Source organism: Lathamus discolor, chromosome 8 (assembly GCF_037157495.1).
Source record: "Lathamus discolor isolate bLatDis1 chromosome 8, bLatDis1.hap1, whole genome shotgun sequence".
Classification (NCBI taxonomy): Eukaryota; Metazoa; Chordata; class Aves; order Psittaciformes; family Psittacidae; genus Lathamus; species Lathamus discolor.
The window spans coordinates 16,558,577-16,576,763 of record NC_088891.1 but is presented as its reverse complement, the minus strand read 5'-3'; the positions used below and the strand labels follow the sequence as shown (position 1 = coordinate 16,576,763).

Here is an 18,187-nt window from a genome sequence, read left to right as displayed (position 1 = left end):
CAAAATTCTCCGTTCTGGATTGAGATTTTTCTTTCTGCCTGTGCATTATGTGTGTTGCAACAGCAGAATAATTTTCAGTAGCAGTGTCTGCAGGGACTGTGCCGGGTGAACTTGTGCCTAGCTCCTTACTGGTACCTGCAGCCATCAGTTGAAACAGTGGCTTGACTTGCCTTCTTCCTCTTGAGCTCCTTATGGCCAGCAGCACTGTAAAACACCGAGCAAATCAATGGCTCTGGAAAGCAGAATGCCTTTTCTGAACCTGCAGGGGCAAAGGCAACTGTGCTGAACACAGCCTATAAAAAGAATCAGAATATGCGCATTTCATAGAATCATAGAGTGCTTTGGGTTGGAAGGGACCTTAAAGCTCATCCAGTTCCAACCCCCGCCATGGGCAGGACACCTTCCACTACAGCATGTTGCTCCAAACCCTGTCCAACCTGGCCTTGAACACGACCAGGGATGGGGCAGCCACAGCTTCCCTCAGCACTGTGTGCCACGGCCTCACCACCCAAAAACCCAAACAAACCCAAACCAAAACTCAACCAAACCAACATTTAAAAACATGTAAGTATTGCTTAGTACTTTTCACAAGTATCCTCTGGAGTCCTTTGAGTGTCAGCACTCATTATGATATATTAAATGCTAATAACTGCTCTGTTATTTAAAGTTTAATAAACTTTGCTTTCTTTTGGCAGATTTGCAGCTTGATGCGAGGTGGAATAGCTGAGAGGGGAGGGGTCAGAGTAGGACATCGTATTATTGAGATCAATGGACAAAGTGTTGTTGCTACAGCTCATGAGAAGATAGTACAAGCACTGTCTAATTCAGTGGGAGAGGTAAGAAAACAATCAAATACATCAAGGAATTAACTGTTGAAAGAATATATATTTAATTTGAAAAGTGTCTAACATAGTATTAAAACCACCACCTCAGTAAATTGGAGTTGAGCACTAACAACAAACAGTTAACATTTTTTGAACAATTAGATGCATACTCACTACAATTTTTCCACTCATTTTCAAGAGTTCCTGGCATGATTCTGACCCTTCAATCAGCTCTTTGAATTAAACCAATCAAGGGAAGAAATCATTCAACAATGTTAGCTATTTCATGTTAGCTATGAAAATGTCTCTTGGCTTATCATTATAACATGCCATAGAAATAAATCAATATTCAAAGGGCTGAGAGATTCAAGATTCAAATTTGTATATCACTTAGTCATTTAATTTCCATTGAATATCTCCAACTTACCTTGGGAATAAGACATCGCTCTCCAGTGTTTTTAGAGAAATCAGCAGTGAGTGAACAAGATCCTGCAGTTTATATAAATCCCTACTGAAGGGCTGTAACCAGAGTAAGGTATAACAATAGAAAGCAAAGACAGCAAATCAACTTGTTAGAACCAGAAAACTTTGAACTAGAAATGTTGGTAACATTCACAGCTATAGGAACCAGGACAATAAATGTACTTATACCCAGGGACAGTAAGACTTGCCTTTATGGATTATTTTGAACTAGTAACAATTCTGTTAATGTCTGTGTAACTCAATTGACAGATTCACATGAAGACTATGCCAGCTGCCATGTTCAGGCTTCTAACTGGGCAAGAGACACCCCTGTACATCTAGCATGGGACTCTTGCAGCAAAGTAACTAAATGATTCCATCAAAGCTGAAGAGAATTTTGTATTTTGTATGAACGAAAGGCTTTGAAGCTGACCTGAGGACTCCGGAACAAGGACCAGACAGGTGTCTCTGCCTTTTCTCTCCTTCCTTTTTATTTCTTTGCCAAAAAGTGATGAGAAGGATGGTCCAGGACAGTAATCACTGACAGAAACCTTTGTAAAGCATTTAAGTATTTTGCAACATCTTCTAAACATTTTTCTCATAAAAAACATATTTATTTGTAACCTTTATGTGGAGTGATGTACGTATGTATGTCTGTCTTGTTTGATAACACGGTGAATGTGACTACTTGATGAATGAGACCGCAGGAAACGGTAAAGAGAAGCAATTAGAGAGAGTGATGGCTGCCTCAAGTAACTAAAAATCCCAGTCCCAGAAAGTGATAGCTTTGCAGAATTTTAAAGCTGGTGCTGAATAGATGGTATTTCAGTGGGGAGGAATGTCTGCAGTTGAAACTTTTAGACTCTAATGTAAAGAAAACCACTGTAGTACTTGGTATTGTTATGACAAGTGTAACCTGTTTGGCAAGGTGTGAACATAAACATGTAACAAGTGTTTCATATGCTAAATAAAGAATAATTGCCACAAGATTAAAATCAAAATATTTATTTAGATACATATTTATTTTTAATGCTTGTGATTTTTATGGTTTAACAGAGTTATTTCATGGATAACTTATTGCACAGGTTGTGTAATGTATGTGCTGGGCTGGGCTTTCTTTTCTTTAAGTTTTGCATATTACCTTCTTGACTCTATTAGCTCAAAATGGGAAAGCCATGCTTACCTGTTCCTGTCTTTTATACAGCATTCGTATTCCTAAGGCAATGTGTTCTGAATGTAAATTGTTTTGACAAATAACCTAGCACCATCAGCAGTATTAGAATGTGTATAGATAAAAAAAAACTAGTAGTAAAGTTGTATTCCTTCTCACATAAATGTTAATTGGTGTAACTTTTCATCTAGGTTTTTTTTCTTGGCCAAGGCCTTGAAGAAAATACACTGTGACTTAAGAAGCCTTACCATGCAGTAACTAAAGAACTTTAGATGACTGTACTTCAAGGAGTAGTGTGTTGCATGCAACTGACCTTAGGAAAGAATTAACCTACTATCACTAATAAATCTGAAATAATAAAGGAAGCTTGCTTATTTTGTTTGTTGTGTAAGTTTACGTAATGAAAAAAATCCAAGTAAAAGACCATTTAATTCTTCATCTAAGTGCAGTTGCAAAGGTCATTTTTTAAAAAAAGGAATTTTTTTTTTTTTTTTTTTTAAGGAATTAATCTCTCCGATTAGGAATTTGTGTGTCATTAGTATCTTGAGTAGATGCTTTCAATTAGCATACCTTGTTGCCACTGGATGTCACTGTAACTTCACATCAATACAGAAGCATGCTATAATTAAAATACATTAAAATGGATGATTCTGTAAAACTTAAACTACCCATCCTCAGCTACATTCCTTTGTGACCTTTTCACAGGATGTCTGCCCAGCTCAGAGTGACACAAATGAAACCAGTGTATGATTTAACCTCAAATGGAAACTAACGCTACTGACAAGCACTGCTGCAAAAAAAAAATAAACCCTTGAAACGTCAACCTGTGGTAGGTTCTTTAAAGAACCTTTATTTAAGGCCTTTCCAATTTCCTCTGAGAGAGCCAGGATGAAGCTTGCACTGGAAGACATTTTTGGCAGACCTGTGTTTGTGCTGGTAATCAAATTAGCATCAATGATAATTACTTATGGGTTATTTTTTAAGATAAATGTTAAATAAATCATAAAGGCAGCAGAACCACAAGGACATGTTTTAGTAACACAATTGTCAAGACTGCTACTTGGAGACTGGAGTCAGTTCTTTTTGAACTAGTGTTCAAGGCTCTGCTAGATAAAAAATCATCTCACTTCCGATCAGCATTCGTAAGAAGTCTGTGAAATAGGCTTTTTGGAAATGCAGAAGTTCAGAGACTTCTTCCCTAATGCATCGTTTGGTCACAATTTGCAGAGCTGACTTCAGTGTCAGTTTTCAATAGCATACACTACTCCTTTAATGAACTCATGAGCAATCAAAACAGAGTAAAATAAATCACACTGCAGCCACCACTGCAATTTAAAAAGGCAATGGGGGGGGGGGGGGGGGCAGGGGAGGGAGTGTCAGGAGGGGGAGTTTAATAGGACAGACCAGTTAGCCTGGCATGAAAGACACTGGGAAAATGGGTTAGAAGCAGCACTGTATGTGTGCGTGCATCACCTTCATGTTTCTATCCAAATCAGTTGTTGAGAAAACAAAGTCCGGAAACACTTTTTATTAAAACACTGATCATAGGTAAAACACTTTGAGGTACATTAAATAAATACAACTTTTAAGTTGTACAGCCCGTCTCTGGCACTTTCGCAATGATTTTCAAGAAATGCTAGGCAGCATTAGTAGCATTTCTGTAAGTACAGTGAAATAAACGTTTCTGGCTGGGAACGTTTGTTGAGATCTGACTACCAAATCAGTTAAAATTTGCAAAAATGAGAACCGAAATTTACATTCAGAAAAACAGGCGTTCTCCTCCTGCTGCGTGAAAAAAAGTGGAATTCCAAAAGAAGACACTTTTTCCTTTTTAAGTCATCCACTACTTGTATTTCTCCCAGTCCTGGTTTCTTCCATAATTCTCTTTGCTGGAATCACATACCTGTGAATATTATCAAAGAATGGTCTCCCGGCAAACTCCAATTAAACTGTGAGGCCTGTCCCGCTGCAAATGGCGAGTGATATGGGACCTACGTGAGAATGCAACTGGGGAGCTCAGAGCACCACAGCTCTGAAGATAAATCTCTTCTTGAAGTCTGTTTCTAGAGGTATTCACATTCTGCTGGGAACTTGCGATTACCTGTTTAAAAGGAGAGGAATGGAGAAGTTAAAAATGGGGAAACAGGGTAAGAAATGTTTTCATTTAAAAGGTTCAGTCCCTAAGTATTAGTTCACTTGAGTTATCTAATAATAGAACATCCGCAGAGGAGTTCACGCAGCCATCTGGAGAGCCTCTCACTCTCAGTATGAGATAGAACTCCCTCACAGTCAGTTAGGGCTGAGTACTGGCTACCAGAAGCACAGTCAGGCTTGAAAGGCACCAGTCACCATAGCTATGTCTGAGTATTGAATCAACAATGGTACAAACAAGTACTTTCTTCTCTCTGCACATAAAGGAAACCTGTGGAAAAGGTGGCAGCTCTGCCTTCTAACTGACAAATACAAGTTTGGTGCAAATTAAATTCATCTCTTTCTTTGAAGAGATGCTAGCTTTGCCAAGGGTGGAAGGTGACTAAAACATGCAAGCTTGGTAAACAAACATTCTGGTGCTCATAGTACTGTCAACCTACTTCACAAATCTGGATTATACAAGTATTTTACCAAAAATTCTGTGGCTTCTTAAGTAGATTGCTGGGATGCCCTGGACTTTCACTAGTTAATAATGGGTATTGTATCAAAAAACCCCCACAACCTACTAAAATAATTTCTTTAATGCGACAGAACGGTATGTCTCCCTGGACCTAAGAAATCCACACAAGATAAAACCTGGGCCATTGGTTTCTGGTTTTATGATCTATATAAACACATTTTTTACATTGTTTTGTTTTGTGAGAAAGTGTTTTTTTCATTTGAAGAAAACAGTTTTCAGCTTTCTAACCTTGCTGATTTAATGACCTACACATTTTGTTAAGCAATAAAACTTAAAATTTAATTCCATACTAACACTATTAAGTATGTCATGATAGTGCTGCTCTTCTACCCATGTGACTACAGAGGTTACAGATACGGTGGTACTTCTTTGTTCTATGTCACAGGTAGCAAAACCCCATCTTTCAGCAAGCTTTACTGAATGCTATATGGTTCCTGCTACAGATCAAACTATCTCACATGCTGTTTAATTGTTATTACATCCCATTTTAATACTTGGCCAGTTTTGCTCATTTGGGGATCAGCAGCCTAATACCATAGATACGACGCTATCTCAGAAGAGGGGGAACTGCCCCCAGGCACTTATCCTTAATTGTCTGTACAGCTCTGAAAACTCTACAGGTACACTGAACGTGGTTAGTGCTAAGAGCATTCTGCTTTTCATATCTGCCAACAGAAAAAAGGAATACCCTTTCTATAGCTATCATTCTGGTAATGAGACTAGCACGAGGTGATTCATCAAAACCTGCAAAAAAGATGTATTACTAAACATGCATTAGACAATACAAGTTCCTGCACAACTACTAATTCCCTTGTTTTATAGGATTTCTTCCAGGCCTTGTGTCTGTTTTATTCTCATTCAAGGTGAGAAGATGCATTATTCCTCCATTTGGAACAGCAAAATTTCTCAATTTTTTCTTAAGACTAGCAAGAGTCATTTGCATTCTTCTATCCAGGAGTAAAGGTAACTGCACTGTTCTGTATCTCTACCCATTCTTTTCAGCTAATAGCTTATGCTGTGCAAATACATTTGCCTGAAAAAATAACAGAGCCAAGTCAGTTCTGTGTATCTTTCTGTGTACCAGTTCATGTATGGAACAATCACAGGTGTAGAAAGATGTTGGCAATAAGAGGGAATGATTATCAATGTGTAAATCATTCCCTACAGATCTCCTAGGATATTGCTGGGTCCAGCTGAAGGATTTAAAATGCATTTATGAGCACTTCAGCGTAAAATGCACTGCCGCCCAAGAAATGTAAACAATTCCTTAAAAGAAGGAATTGTCTGAACTATTTAAAACTGTAAAAACATTTAAATACAGTATTTGGCTAGTACAGTTGAACAAATCCTTAAACATACATGGCCTACCTGGTCTATGATATTGGCACTGAAGATGGCTTCTTCCATGTGTCTTTCATCAGATTTTATCACTGATCGTATGCTATTCACTACATGACGTACTTCTGGAGGCAGATTACAGTTTGAATGTTCCAAAAATTTTGCCACTAAAATTTTTGTGTCTTTGTAAGTCTTAAGGTCCACTAAAGAGTATGGTCGCTCTTTTGAAACTTTGTGCAAAGCCTTTGGCTTCAGGTGTAGATCAAGCTTCCTTGCATCCCTTTGTTTTCCAGTTGGTAGGAAACTGCTCAAAGAATGCTGACAAGCAGAGGCAGCCATATGAGAACCAGAAACAGGAACTAAAAAAGGGGGGGAAGAATATCTTTAAAATAATAGTTAAAAAAAAGAAAAAAGAAAAAAAAGGCAAAACACACACTGTCACAGAAGTTTTTGCTTTGTCATAAAATGTCTTTTTGTCTGGAGAATAACAATCTATGCAATTAAGGAAACATTGCAAAATGTGTCATTTTAGCCAGCGGTCAAGAGTAATGCTTTCCCATGGGCAAGAAGGACTGCATCTAAATGCAGTGGCTGGGTAATTAAAGTACTTCATGAACCACAGCCATTTTTTGTTACCTCTGCTTTCAGGGACATCGGCTGACATTAATGGTAAGGGAAATGCCAGCTACCCAGTGTTAACATCTGTAACTTCTAATGTTTTAGCACACAAACCCCACCCCCTCATCACCCCAACGTTCTCCTTATTTCTAGGCCTCAAAAATTGTAAGCAGCGAATAATACAAGAGAGATTAGTAGAAAATACAGACAGCGTAAAAATTCTAAACTAAACCGGAGGGCTTCACTTGCAGCATTTATTTTCACTCAAAGGCTGGTTCCATTGGCACTGTAAATAATAGACATGCTGTTAGTAAGTCATTTTTCTGCTCCAGATTTTCCAGAGCTTCTTTATCAGAAGCTTTTCATTATTTTCAAAATAAAAGAAGGAAACCGTATAATCCTGCTGTACAAAACTGATCCTCACCTGTTTCTAATGTAGCTGGAGATAATCCTGCATCTTGACACTGGCTACATATAGGAGTCCAGGCACAATTATCACCTTTAAGCAGAGAAAGAAAGAGAGAGAGAGCAAAAGAGAGAGCGCACAGTCAGGCCCTGCTATCCTCTGCCCAAGACAAAAAACCCAACCCCAACATTGGAATCTTTCAGTATCTCCTTTACAGAATGAAACTACTCTGAAGAAATACTACTTCCAAGATGTCCATTCATAAGGAGATGTTTGTCTACACAGAAAAGTCCTGTAAGCTGTTAAATGAATACAAAGATATCATTTCTGCTTGATGATTTCCCCTCTCTCACACAGCTAAAGTCTGAAGCTGTGGAAGGCTTTGTGCAAGAGGCAGACTTCGGACTTTCCTGTATTTCCTTGGCAGTTTATATCAGAAAATCAGAAAAACAAGAAGAATGAATCTCTCTACACAACCAGCATTTTATTCAGTAGTTCTACCTCCTTTCTTTCATAGATACTCATTCCTAGCAGGACAAATGCTATACACAACACAGACTAAATTAATGGTCAGGTGACCACTGTGGTTACCAATGATCCAATCAATAGCAAGTGGTTACAGAGCACCTACAAATAGCTCTGGACACAGTTGCCTTCTGCAATGCCAGCACAAGGCTCACTGATGATGAGATCACTATAATTACCGCTGCAGTCTCTTGGATTTCAAGCTTGTGACAGTCAAGATGGAATAAACCTTCACATTTATGCAAAGGCTGTTGACATCTGTTTCCCGAACTGTTTTCAAACTGTTTTGAAAGTCTAGGTAGATTAGATGAGATTTTCTTCTGTATCTTCAGGGAAAGTTCATAATGAAAAGCTGGTATAATCCTCTCTGGTAGAGTGGATAATTAAATGAAGGTAAAGAAATGTAAGGTGCCACAAACATAGAAAATCTGCAAGAAATTAAGGGAGACAGCTTCTATTCTGTCTTTAATTTGCTTTATTATGCTGAAGTATTGCAACACATGAATTGTGGCATGCTTACTATGAGGAGACACTTCAGAGAGTCTGTCTTCCCACCCATTTATTATACTGCTTAATGTACTGCTGGCACAGTCAAAACTATACCACTGTACTACCAGACATTATCTCAAATTATCTGGAACACATGACACTACAGTAATTGCTCAGGCACTTAACTGATATAGCCAAACAGCCTATCATATTTGATTGCAAATTAAGTTTATTGTCACAAGCATCAGTGCTAGAAGTGCATTTTGTCCTCCTTTGCCAAGGTAAACGTTACAGGGAAAAGACAGGAAAACATGCAAATCTACAGTACGTCTCTTACCTGAGTTATCAGTGTTAATGACACATAGTTACAGCTCTATCTTTCATATGGTCAGTCTATTTGACCAGTTGTTCTACTCCAAGCTGACTTTAAAAAGTAAAGTGTATGTTACACGTTACTAAAAAGAAACCAAACCAAACCCAAAACAACCCAAAAACCCCAACCCCCCCAAAACACCAACCAAACGAAAGAACGCCAACATACTCCAAAGGCTTTTTCTTCTGTGTTGATGGAGCTCAGTCAGTTCCCTTAATCTTTGCCTACTGCTCAACCCTGTGGATGTATTTTAAAATTCTGCAGTGAACACCAATAGCCAGTTTTGAGAAATCCAGATCAAATGCCTTTTTTAAAATTACAAGGGCTGCAAAAAACTTCAGCTGTGCATCACAGCTTCAGGGCTGCTACATGTTATCAGAATTGTGCTGCTTCTCACCAATGCACGACACCCAAATAAAGCGCAACAAAAAGTAGAGGAAGTGAGGTGAAGTTGTGAAAACCTTCACCAAGTAAAATTTTACAAGCTGTAGTTAACAAACATGCAAATGAAAACAACACACACCTCTAGACTCAACTGCTTCTGCTAAGGATTTCATTTTACAGTCTTCTGTGGGGAACAAAAGAATGGCAAACTAGGTAAGCACAAACACATTCCCCCCAAGTTACTCCTCTGCTCCCCTTCTGCTTTGTGTAGATCAGTAACTCTAGAACCATCCCTACTCCTTTATTAAAATCTTTGCTAAGACCAGTTGCATCTTGGTAATGTTCAAACTGCATCCCTCTTGAGGTGTCCCTGCCCATGGCAGGGGGGTTGGAACTAGATGATCTTAAGGTCCTTTCCAACCCTAACTAGTCTGTGATTCTATGTAGGGCTAAGAACTTGGAAAGTAACCAAAATAATTCCCACAATGCCACTTCTGAAGAAAAGATGATGGATGTATTTAGGACAGGTTAAAAATGAAGGCAGAGCATCTGTTCTGCCAGGTGTCCCAGCAGTCAGCTTAACACATAGATATGGCTGCCTACAGCAATCTCTCAAACACTACTCAGAGCATACGGAATACAACACCAAAAACCTGCAGATTGGGATCCAGACGAGAGAGGGCTGTTCTTATCTCTGGCACAACAGAAAGGATTCAGAAATTCCTACTTAGTGTCTGCATGACAGCTTCATAGCACGTCTACCCCAGCAGAGTAAATTTCCTAAAATAAATGCAGACTTCTAGATTAAAGACTCGCTTTTCCTGGACAGGATGTGCCAGATTTCTAAGGATAAAAGTCATGCAATTATTAAGCTAAGTATGAGATCTCTGAAATTTACAGAAACAGAATAATGGTGCAAAAAGTGTACTAGAACCAACACATCCTCCTCCTAAATGAAATCAGCATTTTGTCTACTTTAGAGCTAGTCATGTGATTCTTCCTCTAACACCCTTAGAAAGCCTAGTGAATGCACCTGGAATGACAGAGTCTATGACATCTTACAAAGTCTGTAATCTGTTTTTTTAAAGCCACTTTTCCAGGTTACCAATGTGAATCTCTCATAACAGCTTACATCCTTTTGTAACACCTGCACCTTTCAAATGGTTTAGACAGTTCTATGTCTCTCTGATTGAGCCATCCTCTACTACATCAAACTTGTCTTCTCCACTAACAAGCAGATCTTTACAAAGGTAACATTGTTCAGCTAATAGTGTTCCCTCTTGTCTTCTCTACTTGCCTAAAAGGAGATTCATAGCAAAAGATGCCTGTCCACAACAGCCAAAAGCTTTCATTCTCATTTATCATTTTGTCATGGGCTTCATCTTTCATTTCTTTGTAATGAAAAGTTTTGTGGTACACTCCAACTCGCCACTACGCAGTCACACTCTGCCTGCCTCTGACTTGTGCCAATACCATCAGTGGTACTGTCACCTTCAGGAAGCACAACCTGCTGTACTATTAGCATGATAGCTCAGGCAATCAGTTCCTAAACAGATCCCAGTTACTATGCAACTTCTTATTTTACTTTCTCAACATAACACTAACAGAAGATTTTCAGAAGACGCATGGAACTAAAGCCATCACACATAAGCCAACCCTCACTGGAACACTTTGTGTAATTTCCAGGAGCACCAATTGCTACATAAATCACACACCATTCATTTGTTTCATGCTCCACCAGCCTTGAGGTACTACACCTACCTTCTGTACAAGATGAACATGATACAGGGTCACTAGTTGATCGGACTATGTTTGAACTTCGGCAATTTGTAACATGATGCTGCTGGACCGTACTCTCATTGCCACTCGCGTATGATGAAGTATTTGTGGGCCCAAAACAGGGAGAAGTCTGGGAAGGGACAGGAGGCTGGCTAATGTCTGCACAGCAGATTTGCTTTTGCTTCAAAGGTGGTGTGGCACTGCTCCCTTGAGCAGAGTTCTGCAGTTCTGACAGGCTGAAATTCTCTGAGGAACAGTCCAAGGACCTAACATAGGCACAGTTCTTTTCCAGTCCTTGAGACCTGTCAGTAGAGGCTTGGCTGTGGGAACTGTCATCCTCGTCAGGAAAACCCTCTGAGTGAGTTCTGTGGAACCTGCAGTGCGTGCTGCAGCTCTGGTCCATAAGCCCTTTGGGGGCTGTAGAGCAGGGAGAAAGATCTGCAGAACAGAGAGAGCCCTGAACTTCCAGTGAACAAAGATCTTCAGAGGAGTAGCTACGGTCTGGGACATCAACAGTCTCAGAGACCATACAAGAGGTGCTCTCGACAGAAACTGCAAAACAAGCAGAGAAAAATAAAGACTTCTTGCCTCTCCTCTCTCCTCCCCCCTTCTCTTCCCCCACTTAAAATTTAGACTTACATATGTGGATGTGAGATCCACATCTATGTATGATTTTAAGGAACTAGCTTCTGTAGAGACACAGCAGCAATTGTTAACAGCAGCACTTAAAAACTAGTCACCTTCAGTGTCACACTCCAAGCAAGGCTTTTTAAAAATATAAATTACTGTTTAGCAGGAGTTAAAGGTGGCCACTGGTGGCTCTGGAAACTAAAATCCTACTTCACAGAACAGATTCCCTGTGTGTGTAGGAAGAAAAGCTCCTCACTAATCCGTTAGGCTATCAGTCTCATTCTGGATGCTATAGGTGAGAGAGGACCGTTTCTGTTTCTTGGACCACTCTGTCACCACCTCTCTGCCCATAAGCGCACTAACTGAGAACATCTCCCAGACTATTCATCAATACAACATGAATGTGATATGGGAAAAGTATTTAATGGAAGTTTTACTAAAATACTTATTTCATACAAACTGCTTAACATCTCATGATGTGAGGCTGTCATGTTTCAAAAGCCCTCCATAGCAGCAGACATGGTAAGGAGGCCCATTCTAGTAACTTAAACTTTAAACAAACAGGTTCTGTGCTGCTACTCATCTACTTGCATTCACAACATCTACACTTTAGTCAGCAAGCTTCTTATTCAGTTTGCTGGAAACTGTGCAGGAGATTACTACACGGAAAAGGCACATGGACTATCAGGAAGGCACACATGATTGCTAACCATGAGAAGCAAACTGCCAGTTATGTGTGTTACTCTTCAAAGAGAAGCAACAGTTGCCACATCTGCCTCAAAGGGCTTCACAAAAGTATGCTCTGTTGAGCAGAACTCTCCCCTGCATTTCCAGCCACATCAGTTGATGACTGTGAACAATCTGAAAGCAAATCCTTCTTTACCCATGGGGAATGGCAGAAAAGAAGGAAAAGTCCAATCAAAACCCCTACTACATCTTTCTCAAGTAGACAAAGACAATGCTATGATCACCTTGTGCACTGAAGTCCACGGTCATATTCCTCTCACCCAAGCTTGACTCTGATATTTGCTGATCAGTACCAGTGACCTAAATGAAAATTGGTCATTGAAACAGCACATTAATCTGCAATTTACCACAACCAAGTATATAGTGCTGACAATCTTAAGAACACATCTGATAATGTGAAATAACTACTACCTAAAGCTGCTATTCAGACTGAATGCTATTTAAAAATACAGTATTTTACAATGTCTTTGTGTCAGGAACAAATGCAGGGCAAAGAAACATGCTTAAAGCAATTCTTAATCTTTCCAGAATCCACAAGCTAAATTCATTGTGAGTTCATAGGCAGCTGGGGCTGCAGGCCCACATTACAAAGCTTAACAGCTGCAATGTTTAAAACTAATGGTTTTATTACAAACAATCTCTTTTTCACAGTCTGCATTTTCCATATTACACAGTTTTCCCACCGCACTTTATCATCCTCAAATAGGATAGAGAAAAGCAGAAATTATAAAACCAAGCACAAGAGCAGTATTTTCCTCAGTTATTTGCTGAGATGTTAACACCTAATGTATTTTTAGGCCACACATCACCACTGCCACCAAAGGTGGCCAATGCAGGATACTCTCCAGCCCATCGGATTGCTGAAGGGAGATAATACTAGGACTCACCTTTTTTTTCAGAAAGGTTGGATTTAAGTGGGTAACTTCCCTTCACTTTTGAGAATCATGTGAACACAGCAGAGAATCAGTCCTACTGGAAAGACTTGATCCATAAACACCTGAAATTTAGGAAATCTTTCCATTGATTTTAGCAGACTTTAGATTTCACCTTATTGCCAATCTCATTAGATTTTCAGCAATTCTTTGGGATCATGATTGTTTAAAAAATGGTTCCAATAAATAGCTGGTAACAATACATGAGAAAAATATAAGTCAAAAGGAATGAGACTGATACCATCTTTAGCAGAAAACATCTTATCTGCTTCCGTCTCTAGGGCCACAATTACCTACTGAAAGCTTATTATGGCTGGTGACAACGACCTAGAAATAACCACCAGTCACCTCTGTGAAAAACTAAGAGCTTAATCTGTAACTGGCTGTCTAAAAAACTGAACGTGACACTATTACTCTGAAGCTATTAAGGAAGAGCTTCCAGTGCACACGGCAGTGTAGATTAATGCACATATGTACACATACATATATTCAGAGCTTATTGTGCTAATCAATGTTTTTCTACATCTACCTACCCATAGCTTACTGTGATCAGGGAACTTCTGCTACAAATTTATTTTTTAGAAGTGCAGTGTAAGGGTCAATGAATACAACTCTAAACAAAGAAGAGTACCAGGCACACTTTAACGCAGCAAAAGTTTGATAAGAGGCCTGGGAAGCAAAAGCAAAATCACTCAGTTTTTTAAACAATTTGCTTGGAAATTGGAAATTTCTTACAGGATCTTTCTTTATGGAAGCAGAATATCACATCCGTGGTTAAAGAAAAAAAGCGGTGTCATTCAAGTTGCAGACCATTCCTGGGAACTAACCGTGGAACTGCTGCGAGCTAACTGGAAAAGTAAGAAATGTTCTCAAATGTTCTTTATTGCTGGAAAAAATCTTATCAGACTGTGGAAGAAATTACATGTTTTGAGGGTGCTTGTTTCGTTTTAAGAATCAAGGATTTCTTTTTAAATCTATGTGGTTTCAGAAATTCTTAATCATTGACAGGAAAGTATTTGCTGAATATTTGTGCTGAAACATTTATTGACTACCTACATTCTCCCAGTCATCTGGCAGCTGTAGTGACATTGTCTGGTAACTGTAAAAAGGCCTACTACCTATGAAATGCGTTACATGCAAGGCTGAGTTTGGCAAAACTGTACTAGTAAAAAAGAACCATCTGTAGCTTTGATCTAGGAAATTTAAAACAACATTATTGCACAGCATATAAAGGAAACTTAAGGCTTGTGAAAAAAGCTGGCTTAGCAACTCCTGAAATCAAAATATTTTATCTCTCTCAAAACCCCCACTCTATTTTACAGGCAGAAGAAATACACACATTGTACTTACATGCCTTAGCTCCCTATTACACAAACACTTCTAGATTACAACAGTTCAATCTTCATGGCTTCCTCCCCCCCGCCCCACGCTGCACAGTTTGACAAAAGGGAACAGTTACAGCACGGACGGATTTCTTTTTGACCTGGGAATAAGACAACTAAGCTCATGTGACACAAGCACTGAGCAACTATCAGTACATCTTTTTGGAACAGAGCTAGCACAGAGCACACTGGACCTAAGGTGTATTCCAGCATGGGTGGGAGACAAACTATTTTACCTTGCAGTTAGGTGTTAATACTGATAGTCCTTCAGCTCCCCTAGGGTAAAGACACATGTCTTAGGGAAATTACAGAGAGGAACTGTTCTCAGCACTCTCCTCCATGCAATGAGATCTGTATCAGTCTTTCACATCCTGTGGAATTTAGAGGGATGCACAAGCTCAGCCACCACCCATCACATCCCTTCACAAGCTCTACCTCAATCAGAGGTTCCTCCCAAATACAAGAGCGCTCAAAGTGATTTTTCTGCTTAAACATAGACACTTTTCTAAACCTGACTTCGTACCACAAATAAATTCTTATCACAGATATGATCCTTCAGTTCCCCCCAAACAAGGTATAATCCGTATCACTTTTGCCAATTTTTTTCTTTTAATCACTGAAAGAACTTGGCTCCTTCAGGGCTTGCAGGTTCCTCTGAGCTACTGCAAAGGAAGAAGGATGAAACTTGTATAAAAAAGTTTTTAGGAAAGAGACGGCCTTGACAACTCCAATTTTGCTGTTCAGAAAAGAATTTCACTCACAAGGAGTTTATATCAATTAACTGTATTACAGCCAAGTAAATCAAAGGTATTGCGATGTTTGGCCTGTTTATTGTGGTGGTCAGTGGAGGGTATGATACAAGGCAAGGACTTGTCAGTCACAGAAGCCACAAAGTTGGGCATATCTTGGAGGTCTTTAATTGCATTTTTGTCAGGGACTGTGCACCTCAACATTCTTTTTTTTTCTCAGACACTTGTCTTAATTATCTGAATAACATCATTGAGTATAATAGTAAAAACCATAGAATTTCTTTTTTCTGTTTCGGTTTCCCCCGGTGCGAACAAAATCACTAGCAGGCATCTCAATTTTATATTTTGGAGAAATACAAAGTACTCTTGTCTGTAATTTGGGTGCAATTCGGCAACCTGAACACACACTTCCACAGTGCTCTATTACCAACTGATAAGCATTATCTAGAACTTTTGACTCCTTGAGGTTTTATTGATGCCTGTGAGAAATTACAGTTTCTAAAAGCGATTTTAAGTATTTTGCTATTAGTGACAGCTGATTCAATTATCCCAAGTCACGCAAAACTTTGCTCAAATTAGCTTTAGCTGAACATGTGGCTGAGTTGTAATTCTAGTTTCAGTTCAGTTGACACCATAGTAAAAAATAAGACAAAAAAGTGTAATATAAATACTTGAAGTATCCTGAGTCCTTTCTCAAAGTTCAGAATCAAGGTGTTACAAGCTCTCAGGAGTAACTGTTTCAGCCACAGAACAGCAGAAGCTATTAAGAATTGTAAGAGGCAAAAGTATAAGCAATAGATACAGAATTACTAGTTGCTATTTCATAAGAAGAACATGTCTCTGTGCTTTTATCATTCAAACCTTCACCGTGTATGTTTTCTTATCAGGGAATTTAATGCTGAAGCAGGAATCGGTTTCCAGCACTTTGGTGCCTGAACAGGAGCTTCCTTACGGAGGCTGTATCTTACAAATACTAAAGCATACATTTGGTACCGAGTTCACAGCATCCTGTCAAGACTTGAGCATATCATTAATAAGAACCGAAACTATTATCAGATGCTCCCAGTACTCTTCCAGAACAGGATCTGAAAGCTGACATAAATGGGACACTGCAAATGCGTATTTTTAACTTTGTTAATCTGAGATTATTTAGAGACTTTTGTTCAGAACTTTCAAGCACATGTCCTATCTATACACAGCATTTAAAACAGGAATTTGTCATTGTCTTGGCTCAGATCACATGCAGAGCAAAACCAAATGTCCCGTGAGCTCTATGCTATATACACGCATACCCAAACATACAGAAATTGTTAGCACTGCATGTCACAAGACACACAGTTGTTTTTTTCCTGTATCAAACCTATACTGCTGTACTGGGCTCCACCCAGAAGTACGTAGTATATTAAATTTAGGCAAATCCACTGCCATCAGCAGTTGAAATAAAAAATATTTTACAATTGGAGGTTTTTTTAAGAAAATAAACCTGCTTCCTAATCAAGATTTCTTATTCCCTGTAGAACTTTAGAAGTGTAATCTCATTTTAAAATACAATTTTCCTTTCCAAGTAAGGAAAACCACTGTGTTTCAGTGGTGCCAATCCATTCTTCTAAGTTTCTGTTACTGACTGTTCAGTATCACACAACTTCTTAAACAGATTCAGCTGAAATATTACTATCGATTAAGATTTGCCCAAACATGCACAAGACCATAAGGAGAATACACATAAAGTAAAATTTGTTAATTAAACCCTTTTAAAAAGAATAGTGTGAAAAATGTGCTTAAAGAACATAACTATTTTCTAATGCTTGTTCTCCCAAAGTACAATTAACTCCTGCATTATCTCAGACCATCAAATTTATCTAAAATTGTTTCAGATCATGAAAATTTGAAGACTATGTAAAGAATTTCCTTTGGCTCTCCTTACCTGACTGGCAGGTGTCTCTCCAATCACTGCCTCATAAGGGGGGGGCAGTTCAGTTGGATACATCATTCCTGGGCTGTTAATGGTTACTGCATATAAAGCACTGAATGGGGAATGAGGGAAATCCAAATGGAGACCTCTGTTTAAAAACAGAAACAAGCAAACTTAGTAATTAAGAAATGGCACTGGATTTATTTGGTGAACTACTACCTACAGCAGTGATGTAGTGATCTCTGAATTCAAAGCCAATATACCACAAATAATAATACTGAAGAAATTTAACAGATAATCAAAATGAAGCCCTCATTCACAGGGCTTCATTCAAAAATCTGTAGTCTTAAAAATTCTATTTCATTTTGGATACCAGCTGTTTCTACCAGCCCATTTTGCAGTCATTCAAGTCCTTCACTACTCCACATTAAAACACATTAACACCAATGATTTCCTTAGAAAATTGAATCACATATTCAACTTCAGGTGTGTAACATTAACAGCTGTGACAGGATCTCTGATCAAAGCTGATCTCTGCTTTAAGTTCAGATATCGTTATCTTTGTCTTTGCTAAGTTCACTCCCTTCTCTATTACAGTGGTGCCTTAACACAAATATTTCCAGGTACATCATAGTAAGTTTCAAAAACATGTACGTAAAAAATGTATGTAATCTCTCTGGAAAAGAAGCACTTAGTCTAAATGAAGGATATTACTTGGCTTCATGTTCTTTGAAAGAGCTTCATATTCTGCATCTTGGAACTATGCAATGACTGTAACTACAGGGAAAAACAATC

At 38.8% G+C, this 18,187-nt stretch overlaps 2 protein-coding genes across 8 annotated transcripts in view; one reads left to right on the top strand and one right to left on the bottom strand.

Annotated features, from left to right (window-relative positions):
- Positions 1–3,420, top strand: part of APBA2 (amyloid beta precursor protein binding family A member 2) — an 89,955-nt gene extending 86,535 nt beyond the window's left edge. For 3 of the 5 annotated variants that reach the window (XM_065688191.1, XM_065688192.1, XM_065688193.1), the window contains 2 exons: positions 696–836; positions 1,557–2,297. In XM_065688191.1, coding sequence (XP_065544263.1) covers positions 696–836; positions 1,557–1,628 — 213 coding nt within the window. In that variant the 3' untranslated portion in view covers positions 1,629–2,297. Of the gene's footprint in view, positions 1–695; positions 837–1,556; positions 2,298–3,162 lie in introns of those variants that run through there. The other 2 variants (XR_010614541.1, XM_065688194.1) reach the window with 2 other exon arrangements.
- Positions 3,421–3,970: 550 nt separating this feature from the next.
- The window catches only part of ENTREP2 (endosomal transmembrane epsin interactor 2), a 109,252-nt gene continuing 95,035 nt past the window's right edge, over positions 3,971–18,187 (bottom strand). For all 3 annotated transcript variants that reach the window (XM_065688198.1, XM_065688197.1, XM_065688199.1), the window contains exons 7-12: positions 17,405–17,540; positions 12,642–12,717; positions 11,023–11,592; positions 7,509–7,583; positions 6,497–6,825; positions 3,971–4,558 (exon numbers count right to left, since the gene is read on the bottom strand). In XM_065688198.1, the coding sequence (XP_065544270.1) occupies positions 4,373–4,558; positions 6,497–6,825; positions 7,509–7,583; positions 11,023–11,592; positions 12,642–12,717; positions 17,405–17,540 (1,372 nt within the window). In that variant the 3' untranslated portion in view covers positions 3,971–4,372. The remainder of the gene's footprint in view (positions 4,559–6,496; positions 6,826–7,508; positions 7,584–11,022; positions 11,593–12,641; positions 12,718–17,404; positions 17,541–18,187) is intronic.